This window comes from Acanthopagrus latus, chromosome 4, assembly GCF_904848185.1.
Source record: "Acanthopagrus latus isolate v.2019 chromosome 4, fAcaLat1.1, whole genome shotgun sequence".
Lineage (NCBI taxonomy): Eukaryota > Metazoa > Chordata > Actinopteri > Spariformes > Sparidae > Acanthopagrus > Acanthopagrus latus.
In genome coordinates, this window is record NC_051042.1 from 15,884,864 (window position 1) to 15,901,555 (window position 16,692).

The following is a 16,692-nucleotide window of genomic DNA, read 5'->3' on the forward strand; positions in this document are numbered from 1 at the left end:
ATGCAACAGACACTTGCAGCTATTAATGTTGACAGTGATCAGACTTTTAAAAGATACTGGGATGGAGTGCTAAATCATATTTGGGTACAAGCTGAGATGAGAGAGGAGACTTTAGGGGGTTTGTAAATAGAATAGCCAGTAATGCTGCAATGTGAAGCCAAGGCACAATATGTAAGCTACTCAGGTGAATCAGCTACTGCTTTGGATTCTTCCTCTATGGTGATTTTGATTGCATTGTGCAATATCAAGAACTAAAGCAGTCAAAGAGTTTGAGTCTTTCAAAAGTGTGGTAGAACATGAGTACCATCATTAAAACATGTTACCTCAGGTACCCCAGTACGCTGGTGTCAGTTTTAGCGGCTTATGCATTATGGAACTGTTTTCAAGCGTTCAACATGATTAAAGGTCAAAGTTTCAAATGGTAAAAGGACATATTCGTGCATCGCTCATCACATTTTGGAACCAAATATGTGATGCCTCTTGTGGCTGATTGGCCCGTTGGATGCCAGTATTTGTCATAGAGTTTGGTTTGACATGTTTCCTTACTACTGCTTCTTTTTAGTTTAGTTAAAGCATTTTGTTTTTGTTATATTTTCTTTTGAGAGGACACATTTCTGATCTCTCACAGTAACTGCTACTATTTAGGAAAATAGTGAACTAATCAAAATCATTTTGAAGGACTAAAATAAAGTGACCTCAAAAGAAATTAAAGCAAACAGATTATCACTTGCTATTTCTGTATTTTGTCCTGTGGATCTCTTAGAAAATGTATCTTTTGATTTTTTTTTTACTAATAGCCTGAGTCTTTACTCTGAAAGGTGCCTTGCAGCACAGTATGCAGCAAGCCTCCTTCAGCATTTTGAATAGCCTTCTGTGAATCAAGTAAAATAAATCGGCTTTCTTGACCAGGCTAGCCTTTGTACAGAGATGTTATTTTCTACAACAAAGCTTTTTTTGTTCAGATTTGGAAACTGCTGCATGTTTTACAGGCTCTGTTGACAGGAAAACTTTATGGTGAGATTCAGCAGCAATCCTGAGAGAGGTGCAGTTGTCATTGTGGGTGTTTGCCTGAGACTATGTCTCAATCAGGTATGGCAGAGAAATGCTCCACGGAGTGTATAGTGGAAAAATGTGATAAAACCAGAGAGAAGAGGAGAGGCCCGGGGTGATATTCCTTTATATGAAACCAGCGCTACTCTAAAATTCCAAATGATATTGCCTCTATACATTACTATGCTTTAGTCAGCCTTTCTGCTTCTTCAGCAGTGATGCTCTGCGCATGGTGAGAAACATCATAGCAATTTAATGTTACGATAAGGCACAAGCTCACTAAAATAACTGAAATTATGCCAAGCAGTTTTGCCTTGGGAAAGCATAAGCTGTTTACATCCAGCAATTATTAAATAATACAATGTTTATAAAAAGTAGGAAGATTTTTTTTTTTTTTCAATATTATAATTTGTCTCTGTATTTTTTTTCTTTTTTCGGCAGTGCAAATAACACGAAAACCAAACAAGCATTTTCCTTTTTTATTGCGGGTAATACTCCTCTTAGCCTGCCCCCACATCATGTCTGGTTCTTCTTATATTACATGGGTGATTCCAGTTGTCCAACACACACTAAAGAATCAATGAAACCCATGAGGGCTGATTCATACGCACTCCTGCCCGTGACAGATTTATGTATTGTGGTGGTTACTGAAGACAGATACGCAGTGTTTGATCCATGAATCCTCTGCATGGGTTGGAAAACATATGACAAGTTTTCATTTACTCCTGCTTTTAGCACTTACTCGCGGTGTGAATTTCAGTTTTCTACCCGTGTTTGGACATTTCACAGGCTCTTTGTTTGGTAACTGTCATGAAATAATATTTCAAGAGGGGCCGATAACACATAGATAACATAGTGTGGTGAATACAGTGAAAGCTAGCGATCTAGTCTAAGCTTAACTGTAACATTAAAATGTAAAATTGATGGTATTTTATGCCTAAACATACCATATGTAACTTTGTGGTAAGGGGTCTCAAAATCAAAACAAAACAGAAGACACGAGTAGCATCGGATCATTTGAGTTGTCTTCATTCAGGCAGAACATTTTTATTCACGTCACATATATATCACATCCATATCACTTTGTTTAGTTACATTTGCAGACTTCTTTTGCCACTCTCTGACCATCTTTGTAAAGTTATAGCGACAGGCATCTGGATCTAAAGCGCCGATATTACCAATACGATTAGAAGATACGGTTTCTCAGGGATGATACAAGTACACAACTCAACAAAAGACATAACATGTTTAGATATTTTAATACAGAAATGTTACATATTGTATCTTTAAATATGTATTTTCCACACAAAGTGGAAAGGTTGCTACCTGCCTAAAATCAGGAGGCAGTAGTGAAGTCAAGAGTAATGATAGTGACCTGGATTAAGCGGCAGTGGCTTTGTATGACACACTACTTACTCTTCTCACTGTTCGACTTTCTCTGAAGGTCAGTTTGGCCATTAGCTAGATCAGCCTAACACTGCGTGCCCCACCTCTCCACTCCAATTCTTCTCATCTCCCCTCTCCTCATTTCTCCCCTCCTCTCCATGGTCTGAAGAGAGATGTGATGGGGCTAAATTTATCTTCACAGAATCCAGTGCTAAGATGTTAAAAGAGGACTCCTGCCAGCATGGGCACTGATGGCTGACCGTGATCAACTTCACCTTCGCCAGCCGTCTGTCAAAATAGCACGCACCCATTTCTCCTCTACCCTTCTTTCCATACTTCTTTCCTATTTTTTTTTTTTTTTATCATCCTCCTCAACTCGATCCTCCCATCCCCTGTTTTATTAACAACGGAGCTGGTGGCTTGTGATAACTGGTCACTCCTCCAGGCGTTGAAAGGCAAGGACACTCTATTATCCTAGCTAGATGGATGGGTTGAAATATTGCCTGCAAGTGGTAGAGCCTGCCAAATCCTCCAGTCTTAAAACCCCTTTGTCTCTGACAAGGAGGAACATTAGTGAGAGGGCCAGGTTCTTGGATAGGGATACGCTTCTCTGAATACGACATGGAGAGAGAAAGGCAGACACACAAGTGCATATGTGTGGAAAGGAATCCAAAAATTGCATGATGTCTTTGTCTGCTCTATATACAAGAAACATATATGGAAAACATGCTCCATGTTGAGTAGCTTTTGTATTGTATAACTCTGTCTGTCCTCCTTACTCTCTCTGTGTCAGACTGAGACAGAGAGAGGGAGTGGGAGAGAGGAGAGAAAATACTTGGTATAGATTAAAATGATTAACATGGTGCAGGTAGACAGCCGGTCAGCCAGACAGCAGGGTCACATATTAATTAGCATCCTAATTATCAGCGACCTTTACCTCGCAACACTTCCAGACTTGTTTTACCCTCTGTGTCTCTGCCAATTCAGTTAGGAATATGTAGCCCATTTGCAACTGGCAAGTGTCACTAGTTCATGCATCTTGAAATAAGTTATGACAAGCAGCTGTTGTTTATTTCTATAAATCTGTGTTGATGTTTTGGCGATATGGCTGTCTTTATAGAGATAATGAGAGATTAAACAGTGCCTCCTTGTTTCCCTTTAAGCATTCATGCTCCTTTTGGGTCATGCAGGAATGTTTTGAAGACACATCGGTGTGACTATTTTTATAATTTTTGTCAAAAAACATGAAGATTAACAAAGAAGATCCCAACACAATCGCCAGAGTAAATGTTAGCAAAATATTTTTCTGCAAAATCCACAGATAAATAAAGATTTTATGTGTCTTAAGGTTCAATTTTCTATTGCTTTCTTGTCACAATACTGTGCTCTAAACTGTGGTTAGGATTAAGGACAAAACCAACTTAGATAGGATTAGGAAAACATTGTGGTTTCGTCTAAACTACCTGTTATGGCCACTGCAAACACAGCTGGAAATGTCCCCACATCTTGTTAAAAACAGCAAGTTTTGCTGCCAAACACGGCTGGAAATTGTCCCAAGGTCAACCTAAAAATATCTAGTGGTGCTAGGCTTATAAATGTTGAAATACCTTGATTCTGCACCAAAGATATCATGTGGTTTCTCACTTACAAATGCTGAAACACAGACTTGAACTGCAATCACTGCTTCAGCAGCCAAATCACCTACTATATCACCATCCCCTGAACCTCCCGATGTGAAAGTGAGGTGAACGTGATATGACACGTTTCTTTCCACAGTGTTAATACGGTATATAATAAGGATGTATATGTGGTTTTCAAAAATGTTGATTGCTATTAATTTATCCCAGGGACTGGGCTGAAGATTCAGAAAGGAACCACATCATTACATTTTAGTCCAACAGATTGTGCAACATGAAAAATATGGCTTGTAGCAGAATATCCTCCTGAATGCTAAATGTCTGCATTTGATCCATTATGTCCTGTATTTACATCAACAACGCTTTCTTTTTTATTGACAATAGAAAGTCATGCCTCTTGTCACCCGCTCTTCACAGCTCTTTGCCAGAAGGCTCTCCTCATTTGCTTTGCAGCATGCACTCTCGCTTTAGTGCCGACAACAATGGGAGGATGGATTTTGTTTGGAAATTGAGTGATTTCTAAAAAAGCCCAAACCATTTTATGTGATGTTTGGCATCAGTATCTCCAAATCTATCTTTGCGTGGTGTAATTCTAAAGAGGCCAGTAATAGGTCAGGGTGGATGCACAGGCATACAAAGCATCTGACTGTGATGCAGGGGTTTGTAGTCTCTCACTGTTTTCATTCAACTGTATAGTTTTGTTCTTGTATTGAAATAATACTAAATAAATAATATAGGTTGGTTTAAGATTGCTTACATATGTAATGTCTGTTGTACTAATAATGCCAGGAGAATTAAATTCCATCCACATATAGTCAATGTACAAATAGAAACAAAAATGGACATAACAGTCCTAGTATGTACAGGTTTTAAACATGTTTGAGGCAACCCTGAATTATGGCCAAGTATATATAGTATTAATATTGATCCATTACCTATAGCAGTATGCTCAACAATATGAATAACAATTATATCAATGACATTGTCATATAAAAAGGTGCTTAAATACATCAGTAGTACAGAATCAACTTACAGTGAAAAAACATGTCCACCCAAACCCACTGAATAATTATAACTAATTATTACTGATTACATATTATTAATAAAGAAGGTATTCAACTAGGAGTGAATGGATTAAGCCTCTAAAGGTTCTTAACTAATCTTCTGTTATGTTTTTGTACATGAACAGTTATGCGCTAATGCATTATGTACAATAGTCCTGGAGAAAAAAAAAAATATGAATTTGCTGAATCGAGACGATGCTGTTTGTGAATAAGCCTCCCCTTTAAGCGGAAGATTCACGCAAAACGTCCATCTGGCATCTCTCACAGAAAATGTTCTGCTATGAAGTTTATCACTGCCTCAAGGACTTCTTTTTACACGGCATGCTCATTGTCCATGCTTTTTTAATTGAATTAAGGAGCACTCAGTGTGGCATCTCTGTTATTGTTATCTTGTAGGTGTACAGGGTTATTAAAGAGGGAAGCATGTTATGTCATTTGTTATCCCTGGCATTCTAATAAACATGTTGGCTTTGGGCAAGGCCTGTAGGTTGTCTGCGAAGTTCAGATTGATACCCCTGCCATATCTAGAGCTATGCACCTCATTATCCTAAGAGGATGCTAAAGAGGAGAACGAAACCACTGCACATAATAGCACGTTTTTTGTTTCTACGGAAAGAGTCAGATTGCATTTCAAACTATGTATGTGCAGATCTTGTCAAAATGTCAAGAAACGACAGACTGAAATTTGTTTTGGGAGTTAAACACTTTTTTTTTTACCAATAGCAATATAGACTTGGATGTATAAAAATAACGGCCAAAAGGGAATGAAACGTGTAGAACAAAGACATTTAACCTCATTGCCCCAATTATTCCCAACTGAGATCCATGCTTATTTTGAAAACTTTTTTTCCAGCTCAAGCAGTAGTTCTTGACACATATAACCCCATGGGTTTTCTGTCAGGAAAGGCTTGATTTTACTAATTGGTACCAAAGCTGTTAATTGGAGCTGTGGAAACAAGAAATGGAGAATCAGAGGGCAATCTCATGGGAAATATGTGTGTTCAACCTCATTTTCCACCTTTACTCATTGTTTTTTTTTTTTTTTTTTTTCTAACTGCAGAGAGGACATCAGTTTGTTGTCACAACAAAATGCCCAGTAGAGAAATCCAATTTGAAAAACAAGCAAGTTACATGCAGCACTGTATATGTTTAGGCATATTCTTGTAATTGTCATATGAACTATCTTCACAAAGTTGCTCAATGTAGCCTAATAGAACTATGCTTTTAGACAATTAATAGAAGGAATGATCCAAAAATTTTATGGCAAAATGTTGAATCTGTTCACCTCTCAATGGAAGTGTTCAAGATTTATGTAAGTAATTGTGAGGTTTATTTTTTCAGATGTATTACGTCCATGCAAATGAATGAGAGTGATCTGGTAATGTTAGCGGTCGGGAAGGCGTGTGCTGAACTGGTGAATATTTCGCGCATTCATCTTCCACAGCGGCTTTGAGCTAATTTTCTATCGTCTAGGCATTCAAAACAGTTCAGGTTTTTCAGAGGTCATCTTCAAATTGGAGGCCTCCATTATTAGAAAGGGAGAAACGTTTGCCCCCACACATTTAAGCTGAGACAGAAGGCATGGAAAGAATGCAGCTGAACAATTCATCAGGTCAAACCATTTAAATTGTACATTTTTTCCAATTGAAATCTCATTCATCATATTCTGATTGAGGAGTCTATATGGAGTACCTTTATTCAGTTTGAAATTTAAAAGCAATCTTAGTAGTTTTTGACAACGCTTGGGTTTTGCAGTACATGCCTGACAACTAGCTTTACGTTCACATTTTTGTCATTTTAAACCACATTCAAGTGGCACAGTACAAGCACAGAGATCTAACATGCTTGCAAAACAGAAAACACAGTCTCTTCTAGGGAATGTTTTCTCCAACTGTGATCAGTTAATCTCTTCCAGCCACGTTACTTCTTCTCAGGGGCCAAACAGTCATCCCCTCAAATGCTCAAATGATTTCCCATTGTCAGCCACATTAGCAGCTTTAAACTCCCTGTCAGTCTGCAACCACCACATGCTGTGCACCTTGGGAAATACAGTACGCACAATTTATCATGGGAAATCATCATCAAAAACAAACAGAGTAAGCATAAAAAAGCATCAACTGTGAAATAACAGAATTTGAGAACATCCCTCTTCTCACTGCTGCAGCAGTTCTTGTTATTCTTTGGTGTTCTAGTTGTTCACACTTAACCCAATATGTTGTGACACTGACAACCAACCAACATTTATGTATTTTGGGATGTGAAGGGGCTCAGAGAGACACACCTTGACTCAATGTACATATCACTACTTGCGAAAAACATGTCACTCCAAATAGTCAACTTTTCACAGACAGGCATTTAACGCGGTCACAATGTATTCTGCCCCATTTGATTTTGAAAGCACTTTCTGCACCCACAAACAGTCCATGTAGCTCCTCAGCTTATATTAAAATGAAAAGTCACTTCATCATTTATTAAAAAGGGTTAAGCCATGTTCAAGATTTGTTTGTGTTCACCATCAATGCAGAGTTTTTTCCCTGGAAATTTTTGGCGTAAAGGTGGAAAAAGGCTTGAGAAGATGTACAGTTTGTGTATGCACCTTTTAGAGTGCAGTGCACTTAAATGAAAATATCATGCTTTGACAAAGTAAGAGAAAGACGGCCTGCCTTTTAGTCAGATAGGCAGAGAAACCAAGCAATTTTGGAAAATATGATCCATTAACATCTATAGATTAACATATAAGCACAATATTATATGCTGTATGACATCTGACAGTGATATGACTCTACACTTTGATTGTAGTTCTTTTTTTTCCTCAGAAACATCTTTGCTGTGAACTCTGAATTGCAGGCCGTTTTATTTGGCAGTGTCAGATCATCTTATCTTTATTAATGAAACCATGTGACCAAGTGTCATCATCAGACACTTTCCAGTGACAAAATTCAGCTTCGTAGGCAGCAGATGCTGTGGCAGCTTTTGATGTGCTGCCCAGTACTGAGGACCCATGCAGTTCAAGTCTGGGTACTAACAAAATGTCTTGATATGTACAACGTACCCACATGAAGCCAGCAGAGCAGTGGGCATGTTGGAAGTTTTCCAGTGCGTTGGAGGATTTTCAGATGTTTGCCCTGTAAAACTGAACCAGAACCGTTTGTGAGATATCAAAACCTTTATCTGACACCGGAACATCAATTGTTGTGCTTTCAGAATCAATCAGAAAACATTTCACGTTATTGTTCAGAGAGGATTGAAGCAGCTTTCACGCTGCATACACAATTAAACTGTGGCAGCATATAGGTCTTCTTACTAGTTAGTATACATATTCATAGATGTGCTTTTGTTTCTCTCTCTGCTGTTGCTTTCTTGTGTTCAGGAAGCAGTTACGTTATTACATGATAACAGTGTTGATGGCTTGATTATAAAGCACAATATTTAATATCCATCATAAATGTAGTCGCTGCAATCAGCAAAAGTAGAGTTGACTCTCATGCAGACAAACAAATAGTCTGTGGCTGCCTGTGAATAAAGCCCCACACCTGTATTCCATATAGATGGAAGAGTTGTATGTATAGTAGAGTAAAAGAGAAGTTTAAATGTCATAAATAATTTGTGAAATGGATATGGATGGAGCACTTTGCAATAAACACATCTGTAAAGAGTGTGAAAACCTGATCTGCAAGAAGAGTACAGGTTATTGCTTTAGCCTTGATGTTATGGTGCATAGCTTGAGATTAAACATTTTAAGCAGCAAAAGTTTTGCTGTAAAAGTATTACAAAAAAGTAAAACAACAGTTATGGAATTTAGCGAGGTATCTTATAAAGCAGCACAGTCAGGCTGGAGTCTGAGACTTGTGCTTGACCACAGCTATACTCCAGTATATATTTTATTCATTTCAATAATGGACCACAGAAATGATGGTTCATTATTATCTGACCACATAATGTCACACTCCTCTCTGTCTTTTCTAATATATGAAGAGGCTGTGGGTATTATGAGCATATAGACGTAGCATTGGGCCCTCCAGTGTAAATACAGTCACGCTTTGCTGAAAGCATCCTTGAGTCAATGTCAGCTGACTCTGAAACACATAGAAATGCAGGCAAACAGTTAATGGGTCTGTTCATGAGTCTGTGCAAGTAAATTGATAAACGCACAGTGAGTAAGAATGGTCCTTTTGAAAGCTGCTCCCAAGTGTGTTTAAAATTAATCACTACATGTAATTCAATAGGATTTCACGTCAGTGAGAATGCAGATCAAATCTTTGCTGTTATTGACCCAAACTCTAATTCTAATTTCATGTACATTTTTGCACACTGTAGCATGTGAACTGATGGTACCAGAAAAATTGGTACATCATTTTGGCAAACCACAATCTTGGCACAGTAATGAATTGATCATTTAGGCAAATCTTTAACCCACACATACTTAGGATGAAATTTTTACTTTTTATGAATTTTATATATATATATATATATATATACATATATATATATATATATATATATATATATATATATATATATATATATATATATAAAGCAGTCAATTTGAATCCCCAAATATGCCCCTGAACAACATCTGAGGGAGGATTTGATTATTTGCTCATACACAGCAGAGATGATGTTACAGAAGCTGTCAGGAATTCCCTAGACTTGCTTGCATTATTGGTAGTTTATAGCTCAGGAATTATATACTAGGCAGCATGTTTAACATAGGCATCTTAACAAATTGAGCCCCAGAGCAGCAGCGATTTTGATCAGTGGTATACCTGAGGCGCAGAAATATATGAAGATAATAGAAATAATGTGTTTCATCTTGTGTATTTATATTTTTTTTCTAAAGGATGTCATTTCAAAATCTAATCACATCCATTTCTTCAGGGTCCTTCTCTCCCATATAGACACTCACATTAAAACATGCATCCACATACTCAGACAAGCTCACAACTGTCAGTAACTCTTGGCTGGTCTGAAGCTCCTGAGACATGCCAAACAAAATCAGCTCACAATTTGAGCAGAGTTCAGTGATGAATATTAAATGAAAAGGGTAAAGAATTAAGCTAAGGTACGGGGGGTTAAATTAATAAATAAATGGGCTCATATATATTTATAAATATAGGAATTAAAAAAAAAAGTTGAATCTCCTGTGGTCAGCCTCCATAGACCTAGTGGTCTTTGAAGGCATCATTAGCTGGTTTTATCAGCACATTGACCCTAAAACTAGTACCTGAGGGGCCTGACTGTAGTGGAGCAGGCATGAGCATATGAGTCTTCGATGGATGAAATAAGACTTTGAAGTGGATTTTCTATTTGAAGGATTATACATCAGGGATTTTGATTCATGCCCATTTTTTGTCCTCGAGGCGATGTGCTTGTGTGGGTGGAAAGAGTTATCGTTCTCAAAATTATTAATGTATTTATTTTCCTTCAACTAAAACAATGATATGTAGTCAACAAATTAAATAAATTGGCATTTGGTGCACTTGAGTCGGTCTCCCCTTTATTGACAGCTGTTTCTGGGGACAAGGAAAATACACAGTAACTACTTTATATGAGAAGGAATTTCAGAGGTTGAATTCTTAAGTCTCATATTCATAATATTGCCAATCTTTTACACAAATACAACAAAGATTTCAGGTCACGAGATTACAAGGATGCCTGAAGCACCGAGAAATGGTTATATTATGGTCTCCAAAGCCTGCGAACCAAACCAATTGTCTCTTACTCCCGTTTTTTTTCTTTTCTTTTTGATTGTACAGTAGATTGGAAGTATAAATACCTTACAATAAAGATGATTATTTCAATACAGATGAAAATCTCTTAAGATACTCATTTGTATTTCATATGGATTTTCCTAATCCGTGTGTATGTTGTCATGACCTAGTTTAGTATTGAAATTTAGTGAATTCCCTTTACTTGGTAATCCTTGAAGATAATATAGGCACCATTTCATCCCCAATGACCTATTTGAGGAAAACAAATGTTTTGTTTTGAAACAGGCCTTTAAGCCATGCCATCAGGACTATTGACTGTGTAAAAGAGAATCCATGGCAAAATCCACTGCTTAAATTTCAAATGTTATCAAATAGAAATTTGTCAACCCCCACCTACAAATGTCAAGGCTGAAAAATTCATACTGGATCAAATATATTGACAGACTGTGTGAATTGTAGCCTCTCATGCTTCATGGGAGATCAACTCTCTCTGACTAGAGTGCTATTACGGCAACACCGTAATTTCCCTGAATAATTTCCATGACAATGGGGTCTTTGTATGGTTGTGCATTGTTTTGGTTTACTCAAAAAGTGGAAGGGTTATTGTTTCCAATATGTTAATGCTGTTTTTTCCTTCAGGAATACTGTCTTTGAAGTAATCTCTTTGAGTGTGTTTGGTTCAACTATCGTTCTCAGGGTAGGGGGCTGAACTTCTAAAATGTAATTTTCCTCTTACCACCCTTGAACAGTCTTAGTATGGCAGTTCTAACCTTGAGCCGTCAAAACAGATAAATCCTCACAGATTGTATTCTGATTAGATTATCTGCTTAATCTGCAACACATGCATGGAACTGTGAGCAGTAGGAATGCCACTTGCAAGGCAGAGTAAATGCAATAATAGCTGGATGCTAATACTTGCTGGCACATAGCGATGATTCCAGGGGCAAACAATATTAATGGAGCACTGATCCAACAGCTAACAATAATCCAATTTATTTAAAAAAAAGACGACTTCCCTGCATGATTTCTCTAATAGCCCCTTCCAAGGAACTCAAAAAAACGTTTAAGGTACTCAATAACTTTTATTCATGAATTAATGTCTGAGTATGAGCATTGCGTGTGTGTGCATGCACGCAAAATTGTGTGTGTGCAGATGAGTCTGTGTCTTTGCATCTTGCACAGACACATTTTAAGCGTGAGTGTGTGTTGCAGATGACTGATAGATGTGATTCTGTTACCACTCTGCAGGCTCCAGCAGACAATCCTTGCTTTTTACCTTTGATTAAGGCTCTCTGCAGTATAAATCTGACACCTGCCGCTGTTCTGCACCACTCAACTCTGAAAAGTTCACTAAAATAAGTGTTTTGATCCTAGATGTGGCAGCTATTAGGGCTTGAAATCCTTGTCTCTGGCAATAATTCATAACTTTGCTTTTGATGGGTTTGAGAAGGCGTATAATGAAAAAAGTCTGATTTGTTATATTTAGATATTTTCAGGCTGTCTTTCTGAATGCAACAGAATAGTTATTAAGGTTCTTATTGTTTTAGTGTAAAAAAATAAAAAAATAAAAATAAATCCAAAACAGTTTGTTGAAAACAAACAACAGTATTTTGGAAGCAGGAGGAATGTATTGTAGCCAGAATATTGGATGTGGTCTGATACATATGCTTGATGAATTGACGGGGCAGATGTGAACGATAGCAATCCAACTATAATCCGATATGAGTGGATTTCAGGAGCAACCAATTTGAAGATCAACGTAACTTCAAAATCTTGTAAAGATTGTCCGGGGAATGTTATTCAAAACACTAAAATTCAATTACAATGCCATTTCATTTTATCATCCACTTCTGGCAGCCCGAGAGATAAAAACAAGGCGTGGTAACTGGTTATTGCACCCTTGAACTCACTATAAGTGAAGAATTGATTGCAGATGATTTTGTTGCCACCACTAACTTCAATGGTTGAACATCTCAGGACTGCGCAAGTTTCTAAATTATGTTTTATTTTGTTAAACAAAGTCATTTAACAACATACATATGGTACAAATGCTGTAATGATATGATTTTTCCATGCCTTAAAGTGTCCAACTGTAGCTCCTCAATGTTTCCTCCAAGGCAAAGTACAACTTCACTGAGATTTTCTCTATTGATTAGATGAGTGCTTTAGTGTTGAATGCAGTTTGCCACAAAATGCATTCTCAAGATGCCAATTCTGATGACTTGGTCCAGAGCTAACTGACTTCAATCAGTAAAACGAAGTTACTCCTCTCATCAAAACACTTCTTACTTGAAGACACGCAAGCAATCCGGCGGCTCATTTAGTATCTTTTACACTGTGAGATGGCACTAAGTGGCCTTAAGTCACTTTAAGTGGCGCCAGTGGCTTGGTTAATAAAATAACCACAGCTATGAAACTATTTAACTCTCAAACAGCACCTCTTTTTCTCTGTTACATTTGTTCACATGTCTCTCACAGTTATTCCATCACTGTCATGGGTGTAGGCAGAACCAAAAGACAATTCTGAAAGAGAAAGATTCCATGTTCTTTGAAACATGTTGGCATTTGGAAAAATTATGTATTTACAAAAAAAGTTGATGAGGTTAAACATATATAATATGTTGTCATCGTCATGAAAGATTCAATTGAGGATATGTCAAAAAGAATTAGGGTCCCATCCAGGGTTGTAGAAGCAGTGCTCTTAATTACCAAATATCTGTTAAGAGCTTTAATTAGCTGTATGTAGATGTTGGAACACTGGTGGGCTAGTTCGTCAACATATAGCGTACTGTGTTCAGCTGAAATGTACTCTGCTTTTTTGCATGCTGTTTATCTCTGTATGCCACAAGATTAAAGGATTTACCAATGATCTGCAGTGGGGCAACTCAAAATTAAAAAATAAATACGTACAAAAATTAATTAAATTACTACATTAAACAAATTCATTTTCACAAACAGGATGATGCAAACCTTGCAGTGTTGAAGTAATGTTAAGAGAAGTATTTTTTCTGCATTTTAAAACCATACGGTCATACAATGATTAACATTCATGTAATCACTATCAACCTAAACAAAGCACAAGTCCTTGATGTTGAATGATTATCATAATGTGTTCAAATAAAATGTCTCATTTTTTTATTGGGTGAGTACCAATATGGAAAGTATGCATTTAAAGAAAAAAACATTTTCCATTGGTCAGATATTCTGTATTGTTTGCACAGCATGAAAAGATAGGTGATCAAAGAGACACATAAATGGAGAACTGTTGCAGGGGTTTGTGGAAGGGTGTTTAAAGGCCTGCTGCTTATTTTAATAAAATAATGCCCCATCCATACTAAAAACAGTACCTACATGTACATGGTACTGAATAAGATTATGGAGCCCATAGTTAGGAGATGATGAGAGTGATGAACATAATGGAAAATGATAACGAGAAGTACCCAGAATGCATTCACTTAGGTACATCAATTAGATGCATCCGGCATGATATTGTATTAAGTTTTAACTCGGTCTGACATCCAGTAGCAGAACTCACTATAACATTCCTCTGTGCACTGTGGTTTGACCTAAGTTTTGATGTTTGAAATTTAAAAAGGAAGTGAAGACTGAATAGAAAGAATAATCAATATATATTTGGCTTGTGGCATAAAGAGCTTAATGCATTTTATTGTAACCTACAATGAGAAGTGCAGAGGCTGGACGTGGAGGCGGCTAGCTAAATAGACTGCTTGCCTCTGTCTGGCAGCTTCCTTCACACAGCAGTGTCACATTTTGTGGCAGGAGGGAGGAGGAGGGAGAGTTTTCTGTCAAGGTGACAAGGTTATTAAATGAACATGATGAACGTGATGTTGATCAACTTGAGGCATTCTGCACCTTGTTTAGTTTACCCAGGTTTAATTAACTGATCCTGACAAGTCTTCCAGCAGCACACATTTTTATTCTCCATCCAGACTGAAGGACTTGTTTGTGCATGGGATGTAAACTTTAAGGAATACACTGATTCTACTCATGATATACAGGACATCACAACATATAAACTTTTGATTATGCGCACCGATCAGAGGCTTCTTTTCATCCCTTTTCCTCCAAAGTTCAGATCCAGAGTTAAGTCTACAGCTCTTTTATCTGATGGAGACTGAGCTATCAGCAGTGGGCTGGAGTGTAGTCAGTCTGCTGCTACTTGTCCAATCATGTCCCATCAGTATGTCTCCCTGAGTGACAAGTAAGCTGTGTTACTATGGTTAAGATGGTGAGTAAAAAGTGATGAGTGATGATGAGTTAAACGTTCTGGGACTCCGCTAGAGTAGCTCTGCTTGATTCACAGTTAAAAAAAAAAAAATCCTCCTGTGCCAGTAGGAGCTCTGTACCTTGGGAAGGATTGTTTTTGTTTCAGTATCCATTCCAACTCCAACTCTGTGTGAATAATTTGGATTTGAAGATAAGTAGTTGTAAGATTATCTGATCGTGTCAGCCACCCGTCACTCCCAGCACGTCAAATATGCCAGCCTGGTCAGTGGTGGAACACTTCAAAGTTCTGTCATTCTAGGTACTCCTTTAGCGGCACTTCTTCAAGCACCCCTCTAGTGTAGTACTTTAAAAAGAAAAAAAAAAAGTCCAAGTCAGGGGATAATTGGGAGGGTCATTTACAGAACTTTCGAAAGCAGAAGCTTTTGATGCGCCCCTTCGGATTAAATAGAAAGAAGAAAAGTCAGAGTCAGGGGTTTGTTGCCGAGGTTAGGTGAGTCATGCATCAGACTTTCTGACCAAGGTTTGTGCCTTGTTTGTGACCAAGAATCAGCAGAATTGTTTTTCAGATATGTTAAATTAAAATGTATGTGAATGAGGTAAGAAATGAGTTACATAACTATTGTTACATACATCATGGGACTGAATGTACTTATTTTAATCCAAAGTATGATCTTTTCCTAAACCTAACCAAGTAGTTTTTGTGCCTGAACCGCACCAAACCGGGGCTGTTTGACATGGTTAATAACAGTCCACAAATCATAATCTGTCATAAAATTTAAACTGTTCAGCAAGCTTTTATTTCACACTCTAACCACATGTTGCATATCACCTATTTTTACCAACTTGACCAGGTAGCGCTTCACAGACATAACTGACATTTCAGAGAGCGTCGTAGTTTGGAGCTTAAAGGTACATGTCCACAGGGGTGTCGTATAACAAGAGGTTATGCAGTGGTTCCCAGTTTGTATGCCTGATAAAAACATTCTATGTCCTCCAACAACCCCGCAGAAATTTACGGGTTGCAACCAACGGGGCGAATGCCACCTGTGGCCTGCTCTTCTGGACCCACTGGACCTACATGGCAGTCCGTTTGGAAACTTTCTCCCCGAAAATGTGTTTCTGGAGACATTTAAGGCAAGAAAAGAGCTGTGTTTCACCAGATGTCACTAATTTGCAAAAAGTAACCTTTAAAAATTTTTTAAAAATATTATTGTTTTTACTAAAAATCATGAAAACCAACCATATTTATCATTTATTGGAGTTAAAAAAGGCTATTAGGAATCTTTTGCCCCGGGTGAACAACAACAAAAATGGTCTTTCGGTTGTATTTTTTGCATTCTGTAATGCTACTTTTGCGATGTGTGATTTAATGAGGTGGAAAACTGAAGTATAATTGAAAGGATCTAAAATTGAAATGAATCATGTCAGATGCTGATTAAGCACCATGAAATCTTTCATAAAGTGAAAATGTCACCCTAATCTCAGTGATCAATTTTTTTATCTTTTCAGTGCAGGTGTGGAGGATTTACCAGACATGCTTATAATTACTATAACTTGATAACGCCCACATACTGATCCAGCCAAAATAGCCCACAT

At 37.6% G+C, this 16,692-nt stretch overlaps 1 protein-coding gene across 8 annotated transcripts in view; it reads left to right on the plus strand.

Moving 5' to 3' along the window:
• The window catches only part of LOC119018500 (protocadherin-9), a 209,267-nt gene that overhangs the window by 65,752 nt on the left and 126,823 nt on the right, over positions 1-16,692 (plus strand). Inside the window, exon 4 of one of the 8 annotated variants that reach the window (XM_037096217.1) lies at positions 2,639-3,712. The exons of the other annotated variants lie outside the window; for them this stretch is intronic. Coding sequence (XP_036952112.1) covers positions 2,639-2,659 — 21 coding nt within the window. The 3' untranslated portion in view covers positions 2,660-3,712. Of the gene's footprint in view, positions 1-2,638; positions 3,713-16,692 lie in introns of those variants that run through there. 8 annotated transcript variants of the gene reach the window in all.